General features: G+C 45.4%; 1 protein-coding gene across 2 annotated transcripts in view; it reads right to left on the reverse strand.

Annotated features, from left to right (window-relative positions):
• Ect2l (epithelial cell transforming 2 like) overlaps positions 1-8125 on the reverse strand; it is a 64593-nt gene extending 56468 nt beyond the window's left edge. For both annotated transcript variants that reach the window (XM_057761469.1, XM_057761468.1), the window contains exons 1-2: positions 8019-8125; positions 6792-6904 (exon numbers count right to left, since the gene is read on the reverse strand). In XM_057761469.1, coding sequence (XP_057617452.1) covers positions 6792-6904; positions 8019-8120 — 215 coding nt within the window. In that variant the 5' untranslated portion in view covers positions 8121-8125. The remainder of the gene's footprint in view (positions 1-6791; positions 6905-8018) is intronic.
• Positions 8126-9992: the final 1867 nt, after the last annotated feature.

Below are 9992 nucleotides of genomic sequence, written 5' to 3' on the forward strand. Positions count from 1 at the left end.
CACACCTCTGATTAACTACCTAGACCGCATGTGTGGGTGTGATGGGCTCTCTCATATCTGTGTGATTGCCAAGTGCTTTCCCCCCCAGAGTTGAGATGACCAGAGACGTGGCTACTAAATAGAAAAGACTGTTTTAGACTTTTGAATGAGGGCAGCCTCAGATTCAAGGAGCCTATGACGGCATCACGGGCCCAGGATTTCTGCATTTTGGTTTCACCATCCTCATGTTCTGGTTCTCTGAGATGGTTTTCCCAAGGACTCTGAGCACTAATCTTGACACACCAGAGACCCCAGGGCAGGAGAGGGCACACACCTGTCCTTAAGTGCCAGCTAAAATTTAAGGCCTAAGAAAACACCTCGAGGAGTTCTCTGCAGACTTTGCTAACATCTTTTGGGCAGAATCAGTCTCTCCAAACACACTCAAGGCCTCTCCTCAACCAAACACACTCAAGGATGTAAATGCCGGGATGAATTCAGTCCAATCCCCAGGTGCCCTTGGGTGTGAGGTAACCAAATAACCCTCAGGCATCTAATAACTGAGGGGTGGGGAACAGGGAAAAGAGACATGGAATGGCCTGGGTGTGCAGGTAATGGAGTGTGTAAACCCTAGGCGGGAACTGGGAAGAGTGAAGAACATTTCTTCCTGCTCCTTTCTTACACATCTCAACCCACTCCCCTGTACACTGGAGCTACTTTGGGGCCAGTCTTAGGATATAGTGGTTTAGACAAACAAGGAACTGTATTTGATGACATCCCATATGGTGGGTAATTCTACGGGAGGGGATACAGAGAACTGAGAATTTAGGTGCAAGTACTTGCTTTATGTCTCCACTACTCCAATCCTCCCCCAAGGCTATACTCCCTGCTCTCCCCCGCCCAGACAGGGTTTCTCTGTAGCTTTGGAACCTGTCCTGGAACTCGCTCTGTAGACCAGGCTGGCCTGGAACTCACAGATCTACCTATCTCTACCTCTTGAGTGCTGGGATTAAAGATGTGCACCACCACCGCCCACTCGGCTCTCCTTTCCTTTTAAACTAAGCATTTTTGTTGGGGAGGGGACAGGAAAGATGGCTCAGTGGTTAAGAGCTCTTGGCTGCTTTTCCAAAGAACTGGGTTCCAGTCCCAGCCCGTACATGGTGGCTCACAACTGTTTGTAACTCCACTCCCAGGAGATTCAACACCCTTTTCTGGCCTCTGAAGGCACTACACACCCGTGGTGCACAAACATACAGGCAGGTGAAAGCACCCATACACGTAAAATAAACAAACTCAAGTGTTTTATTAGCACCATCCATCCCTACAAAAACATTGCAGCAATGAACGAGAATATTTCTTTCAGCGTGTGACTGTCTCAAACGAAACCGTGAAGAAAGCTGGAGAACGCTCAGAACATGGGCCTTAGGGGAAGAGACAATATGGTCCTAGCTTCCAGACTCTCTGCACGTTCAGATACAATAGTTTGAAGTACAGAGGTGCACAGCTCGCCTCTGAGCACGGCCTGCACCTTTCTGACTAAACTTCTCTAACCTCAGGCTCCTGGGCTGCCTCCTCCGTCCTTCCGAGCTCCATTGTAAAATCCAATCTTAGCAAACAACATTGCCAAACCCCAACCTCTAGAAACCTGATCACCCTGGAAATGTGATCAGGTTCCTGGTCCGTCACTGCCCCTCAGAGGACGTCTGATCCCCTGGCCTGTCTCCAGCAGGAGCTTGCTGGGTTGGCTTAGACCGAATCCCCTCACCCCGCAGTTCCCTCCCAGTGATTTTCCAGCCACTTGCTCTGCTCGGCCCCTCGGCTAGAGTTTTCACTTTGCCTGGCTGTGTTGCAGATCAAGCTCCACCCTTCTCTGGGGGCTAATCCCACAGCAGGGATCCCTCTGCCCATTGTCAAGGTCCTAAAAAGCTGGTTCCGTCCTGCTTTAGGGTTAGACCATCACTGAAGGTATTTTTTTCCTTAACAACGTCCTCATTGCCACATGGAACTATTCTCCATTAGAATGAGTTTCTGAACGCCGAGTGACACAGCTGTGTGGGCTCCAAATTAAGATCGAAGTGCGTTGTCTCTGAAAAACTGCACACCTGGTTTCCTCTTCAGACCACACAGAAGTGAGGCTTTCCTCCCTGGGAACCCTCCCCACAGCGGCCTCGTGGAAAGAGCGGATGAGTGTACCGGAGTTCTTTTCTGAAGTGTACCTGGGTGCAGATGTTTTCCCGCCCGCCCGCAAGTCCATTCTGCTCTGATGGAGACAGATGGCCAGAGTTGATCAAGACCTTCGTTCTTCCCTCCCTCCCCCACCTCTTGAAAACGCAGTTGCGTGAGCGCTGCCCCACCCACCCAGGAAGGGAACAAGTTTAAACGTCTCCAGGTCCGGAATGAAAGGCCTTTGTAGGAAGGCAATGCTGGCAGCTGGGCAGAAGCAATTTAAAACCGGTCCCACCAGTGCAGCAGGGAGAGCAAGTCACGGTCCTCCGAGGCTTCTCCAAGTGTGACAGACACGAGCAGCCCGGTTGCCTTCTGAGTCAAGTGGAAGAAGGCAGACACCAGTGGGAGCCATGAGGCCTGTTATGTCCCAGGGAAACCGTGTGATGGAGGGACAAAAACACTTCCAGGAGGAGCACTGGCCAGAAGGATGGCCCGAGACGCTTAATCAGCAAAAAATATCCTCGTTATAAAATTCCACTTAAGATCATCCTAAAAATTAACAGTGGAATGTTAAGTCTTAGAGGTTTAAATATATCTCATAGAGGTTAGGGATAAAGTTTCAAGGAAACATGGGATAACATTCCTACTGATATTGAAATACCATGTTTATAAATGTGGCTATCGGAATGAAAACATATTTGGAAAAAACAAACTAAACATTTAAATCAATGGCCTCCAGAGAAAGAAAGGGAGTGGAGTGGGTGTGTGAAGAGGTGGGGAGGAACTGGGAGGAGCTGGAGAAGGGGAGAAGTGTGATCAGAATATATTGTCTGAAAGGGATTTTTTTTTAAACAAACAAACGAACAAACACTGGTCCTGTCCTGAGTGAAGCACTGGTCTGTAAAGACAGCAGAGTTTACACAGAGTTCAAGCTTCCAAGTGATGTATGCTTCTCTTATTTATTAAGTTTGCAGTTATGGGAGGAGAAAGACTACAGGGATAAGGAGGATTCGAAAGGAACACTGAATAACGAGTTTGATGGTACTGTTTGTTATAATTATGATTATGCTGGTCTGCTCTGTCACTTGAGTACCCTATCCCTTTAAGAGACAAGCTCCGCCCACTCCCAATCTCCGCCCCCCCCCAACTGAACTCCACTCTCCCTTCTCTCTGTACAGCTCTTTTTCTGAAGAGGCAGCTGTCTGCCTCCCTCCTCCCCCCTCCTCTTTCACCTCTCTCGGTCTCTCTTTCACTTTCTCTGTCTCTCCTTTCTCTTCCTCCCCTGCCACCCTACTCTTATACCCTCCCAATACCCACTAAATAAACTCTCCATACCCAAGCTCTCTCTGCATGGCGTATCTGTCTGTCCGTTACCCGCCGCGGTCCTCGCTCCATAAATCATAACACAGTTACTGTTAGAGGCATTCATTTCACTCCTAAACATACATGCTTCATAGCTTCTTTCCCTCATAATGGGGATTGGATTCAGGCCCTCGCACACACTAGGCAAGTACTCTACCGCTAAGCCCTCTTCTACCTACACTAAAAAGATCAAAGGGCCAGAAAAGAAAAACAAACAAAAAGAGGAAAATACAAGTTCCTCTAAGTTTAGCCAGGCGGAGGTGGCGCACACCTTTAGTGCAAGCACTCAGGAGGCAGAGACAGGCAGATCTCTGAGTTTGAGGCCAGCCAGGGCTACACGGAGAAACTGTGTCTTAAATAACCATTAAATAAATAAATGCAAGCACCCCTTTGGAAAAATCGGATACAGAAGTTCACAGGAACATATCTTCAACAGCCTGAAGGAGAAGCAAACCAAACGTCTATCAGCTGATGACAGGATACACTATGACAAGCCCACACAGTGGGATATTAGTTGGCAGAAAGAAAAGTGCTCAAGTGTGCTATGAAATGCATAAAGCTTGACATTTTAATATATGAAAGAATCATGTATTGCTTAGGTCTATTTATACAAAGGGTTCAGAGGGGGTAAATTTAGAGACACAGGAAGTAGACTCATGTATGGGCACCTTTGAACCGACTGGAGATGGAGAATGATTGTTATTGACCAGGAGGGCTCTGGGAAGGACTGCAACGCGTTACACTTAGATTGTAGATGACCTCACAAATCTGAGCAGGTCCTAAAACTAATCACTTGAATCCAGCGGTTGCCAAATGCTATCGTACACGAATTGTATCTCGATAAAGATGTATTATTTTATTTATGTATTTTGATAAAGGTGTTTTAAAGGAAGCTGATTCCGTTAACTTGTTCAGAACTGAGCTGAGCTTCTAGAACTAACTAATATGGAACACAGCTCTAATTGAATTAGTTAGCGACCCACAGTGAACCTTTGGGAACCGTTGAGGGTGGGTGAAGTCTTCCAAGTGTGAAAGCCCGAGACAGGGGGTAGGGACGTGAAGAGAAACAGACTGTTTCAATAACAATCGTCTCTACAGTTTAAAGATGACCTCATAAGGTCAGATCCAGAAACCAGCAACTCACATACAACTTCCTGTGAGATCAGCAGTCCAGAGCATGCTAACAGCTGCATGAGCTATGACTCACTCATCGCTCCCTCCGTGGGAACACAGCTGCTGTCAAGCAAAGCAAAGACATTCTACAGAACACGTTGGTCTCACATGCTTATCCCACAGAAAGAAGAATCCAGGTAGCCCAGGGTGCAATTTCCAGTGACCATCTGACTGAAAGGCCTCAAACATACCACAAGATCTCTAATGCCCTCCAGTGGTTGCAGCAGACACTGCTGGGTTTTGGTCCCTGAGACGGGATGAACTGTGCAAAGTGATGATGAATATGAGGTTTGGTAGGTTATTATTTTTTTTCTGGAAAGCTGCAAGGTAGGGTAAAAGGAATGACAGCAAATAACAATGGGGAAACCTGCCTTCCTGACCTTCAGACACTGACTGCAGAGCCTGTGCTAGGGCTGGGAGCTATCTCAGTGGTCAAGAGCACACACAGCTCTTCCAGAGGAGCCGGGTTCCGTTCCCACGTTGCACAGCATCTTACAGCATCTTCAAAGGATCTGACAGACTCTTCAGACTTCTGTTGGTACCCACTTCCCAAGACACACACTTTAAGTAAATAAATGATTATTTAAATAAAAGAGTCTTTGCAAGTCAAGTCACTCAACACAGCCAGGGAGCTGTCTCCTTCCAGTGACCCCCCACCCCCACACACACACCAGGAAGCCTCAGTGAACGTTCTATTCTGTGCACACAGATGCAAGAGCGAGAGCCAGTGAAGAGAAAAAAAAAAAAAAAAACTGGTCTCAGGGTGATGGGCAGAGGCAGCTGTAAGGAAGGGTAGAAGGCAGTTTTGGGAGAAGAAGCCGGTTTGACCACGCCTACCTCTTGATGATTTCTGATAGTTGTATAAGAAATTGAAGGTTAGTTTCTCCTTGAGCTCAGAGTGAAATCAACTAACCCCAACTGATGACATACCCAATTTTACGAAGCAAATGGTAGGAAATAAGTCACTTCCTCAAGTCTCCTCTGCAGGCTTGACAGAGTTGGCAAAGAGTTTCACTTCGTGGACAAAGAACAACATCCAGAAACACTATCGAATTATGATGGTTGGCTGAAGTTACCAGCAATTATCCTAGAAGGACTCAAGAGCACCTCTTTGGGGGTGAATCCTGCAAAACCATCCTTACAGCACCTGCTACTGGCCCAGCTAGGTTCTTCGGTCAGGTCCAGGCACGCTGAGGGGCTTTCTAGAATATATTGGTTAGCCACACATCTTGAGTATTTTCTAACGTTTAGCTGGCTGTTTAATAAGTCCCTGGTTGATCTGATTACCTCTTGAGTCTGATGTTTGCTCTGCTACCCGGGAAATATCTGAGAGTTGCAGAACCATTGTGACCTTCTCAATAAGAGAAAGCTAATGAAGGGCTGGGGAGATAGCTCAGAGATTGAGCATTGGCTGTTCTTCCAGAGGTCCTGAATGCAATTCTCAGCAACGTCATGGTGACTCTAAACCGTCTATAATGAGATCTGATGCCCTCTTCTTATGTGCAGGCATGCATGGAGACAGAACATTGCATACCTAATAAATTAATAAATCTAAGAGAAAGAGAGAAAGCTAATGACCTCTAGGATACTGATTCCTGAAGAGAACATTAGCCTCCCTGGCTGTGATTTCAACTAACAAACGTCACACTATCTGTGCCAAGGGGGAAGGGGAGAAATAAGAACAGGAATCCACAAACAATTCATCAGCTGCATATCTTGCCCATAACCCTAAAGGCCACTAGTACTGTCCCTTTTTACATTTTTTGATCCATCCATTGTTTAATAATCGTTATGAACTGTCTACCCATCTGACATATATTGTCTATCTGATAGCTCCAAGAAGAATTTAATAGACCAGGAGAAAGACCAAGCCACTGACAAGTGTTTGCAAAAATGAAACAGCTGCCCACTGGTATGAAGGTGTTAAGCCCCCTGGGCTCTGTTTCAGACTCAAGGAGGAAGCAGGCACTAGAAGGATCTGTTCATAAACCGTAAAATAACAATGGCCTCATTTTTTTTATAGAGAAAAGAGGAAAAACTCCTTAAGGGTTATATAAACATGTTACCATATTTTAGCTTAAGAACCAATAATTCCATCATTATGCTATTTTTACCTGAGCTGTGACTTAGAGCATTGTGAAAGAATTGTGAATAAGAACTCTTGCCGTTGCTTGTGGGTCCAGAGGCCAAACCAGTGACTTATGAGAGTAACTCTTTCTTGAAAGAGCTAGAAGAGAGGAAAACGAGATTTCACTGTCCGCTTCCAGAAGGTCTCAGTTGCTAAGCAGTCGTCAGCTAATAACCTCACAGCTAATAGTTGCCAGTTGGTCAGCTAAAAACCTCACAGCTAATAGTCGCATGCTCACGGCAGTTCACAGGTAACTTTCACGTACGCTGTAGGGGCTCGCTTGGCCTTCAGGTGTTTTTATTCAGCATCCAGGCAAGCTAGGGCTTGTCAGTGGGCCAGTGGGGAAAACCTGGGGGTGTATAGTTACAGAAGGGCCAGGAAGAGCCTCTGGAGAACAAAGGAAAACGATGAGCCACTGCTCCAGTGTTTACCTAGGTTAGTGTGGCCCAGGGCACGAATCCAAGTGTTCCACCTTGTCTACAGGCCCTACTCCCTGAATGGTGGAAGCAGTACCATTCAGTACGGATTTGGTTTCTTTGCTCTTAGATCTGGAGCTTTATAATGCCCACGAAGCTGAAAATGAGCAATAACTGCATAATACCATTGTGAGCTGTGTCTCCAGTGAGGACAGAAACTGTGAACTAAGATCTCTGAAAGCCCGGTCTCAGCCTGACTTTCTTACACAAGGACATATACAAACCATCATTTTTACTGTGGATCAAGTTTTATCTGCCAGCTACCTCCTCGCCTCCCACGTGAACTCAGTCTCCATGAAAATCTGGCAAGACTGCCCTACAGTTCAAAGAATTCTTCTTGAATTACTTTTCAAAAGAACAGGCGCTCTTGGGCTCCGTGGAATCATGCAGTGTGCATACGATAGAAGAACAGATGAAAGACACATAGAACATACATGAAAGTGCCCTTGCCTCCTCTCAGAAGCCCTTCTCTTACTTCCCTCCCTGATCACAGAAGCCCATGGTGTCCTGGAGGAGCAGAGTGGGGAGGGGGGGGTGCAGATGCAGTGCCTTCCTGGGTAACAGACAGAGTCCTGGGTGAGGAGCCTCTCAGTCTGAGACATAGTCAGGTTTATTAAAAAAAAAAAAGACTCAAAAGCTAAATGATTTTTCTTTAAAAATATGATAGCATAAGATTCATCGTACTAAAATTGACTTTACCAATTGAACTCACATCTTCTGTAGAGAATGGAACTCACCTGTCTGTTTAAGGACCGGTTGTTAAAAGGAGTCCAGGTGCTGAATCTCGTGTGGAAACTCTCCATTTCCAGACTTCTCTGGGGAAAGTTCCCGAGTGACATCTCAGCAAATTACTTTCTTCCACTTCTAGGAACTATTGGTTCAATTTAACAGATGTATGGATAAGAACGCTTAGAAACAACCACAATATTGTTTTCTCTATGGGAATCACAGAATTACTATATCCATTAATATACAGGTAAACCATACACAAAATTACAATTCAGGTGTGTCTATGCATATGTATAGTAGACCATGAAAATACCCACCAAGTGTCCACGAACTCCAAAGTGTGACATTTATTTTGTATTTATATACGTGCATCCAGATCTGAATCTAAACAAGGGATTTTACTTCACTGGGAAAGTGCAGAGCTAAAACGGGGTTTCGGAAGTGCTGTTGCCCAGTCAGAACTGGTGTGAAATTGTTACCCATTGCTGCATTCCCAATCACTCCAAATTTTAGTTTAACACATCAAACTTTTTTTTTTAAATCTCAAGATTCCTGAAGGTTAAGAATCGAGGTATGAGGCCAGGGCAATGGCTTTGCGGCTGAAAGAGTTTTTTGCGCAAGCCTGATGACCTGGGTTTCAGGTTCTGAAGCGATGTAACCAGCCAGGTGTGGCGCCCACGTCTGTAAACCCGACATACATACATTTGAAAAACAGAAACAGGGGGCTGGAGAGATGGCTCAGTGGTTAAGAGCATTGCCTGCTCTTCCAAAGGTCCTGAGTTCAATTCCCAGCAACCACATGGTGGCTCACAACCATCTGTAAAGAGGTCTGGCGCCCTCTTCTGGCCTTCAGGCATACACACAGACAGGATATTGTATACATAATAAATATTTTTTTTTAAAAAAAAAAAAGAGAAAAACAGGAAAATGAACCGAAAACTCAAGTGTCACCCAGCCTAGTGTATGCAGTACAGCGGCAGAAGAGAGAACCCCTGCCTCAGCAAGGGGGAAGATGTTGAACCCTGACTGCCAAACACACCATGGTCCACTTCTGCAAATGCAGTCAGTGGTAATGTAGTAACATTCATTTTGTACCCCTTCGTATAAAATACAAGCTCACTCTGTATATTAAATGTCTTTGGACTACTGTTCCACCTTTCTCCCAGTAGCATAAAATGGAAGATGGGTTTCCGTCTTCCGGTGCTGTGAGCCTGCTGTTGACACACCGCTTGGACTGCATTGATCTTACCACGGCATCTTGTTCTTAGAACTAATGTCTGCATCAACTGAAGACTTAAGGAATGAGTCACACTAAATTCATGTGAGCTCTTTCAAAGAAGGGAGAAAAGGGTGGCGATCCCAAAATAAAACTTTGATACCAGCTCCCAATATGAAAGGAATGCTAAAGGTTTACTGCCATAAATAGATGCAGAAATCACCCACCCACCAAATTCAATTGTTGCTGCTGCTTCTCCTCCTCCTCCCCTTCCCAGGGTTCTATAGCATAGGCTGGCCTCTAACATGCTTTAGCTGAGGACGACCTTTGAACTTTTGATCCCCCTGCCCCTCGAAGTGCCTTAATATTGAGATTACAAGGCTGTTCCACTACTTGGGATCTATGTGACACTATGGGTTGCGCTCAGAGTTGCTGCAGGCATGCCAGACGAGTATTCTACTGGCTGAGCTACATCCCAGCTCTAGATTTAGTCTTCAAATGTAAATGTGACATTATGTCAGATTACTACATGATGATATGTACTGTAATATGTCAAATATAATCTGACATTATAAAATCAATGCGCTGATCATCATAAACTAAACAAAGAAGAAAAGTTATAATCTCAGTAGACACAAAGCATATATTTTATAAGTTTCTAACACCTATTCATTGACACACACACAACCCTTAGTAAAGCAGCCATGGGGGGGGGGTTCTGAATCCAAACATGAGTATAGATAAGAAATGTATGTCAAGCATGGAA

Source organism: Chionomys nivalis, chromosome 2 (assembly GCF_950005125.1).
Source record: "Chionomys nivalis chromosome 2, mChiNiv1.1, whole genome shotgun sequence".
NCBI lineage: Eukaryota > Metazoa > Chordata > Mammalia > Rodentia > Cricetidae > Chionomys > Chionomys nivalis.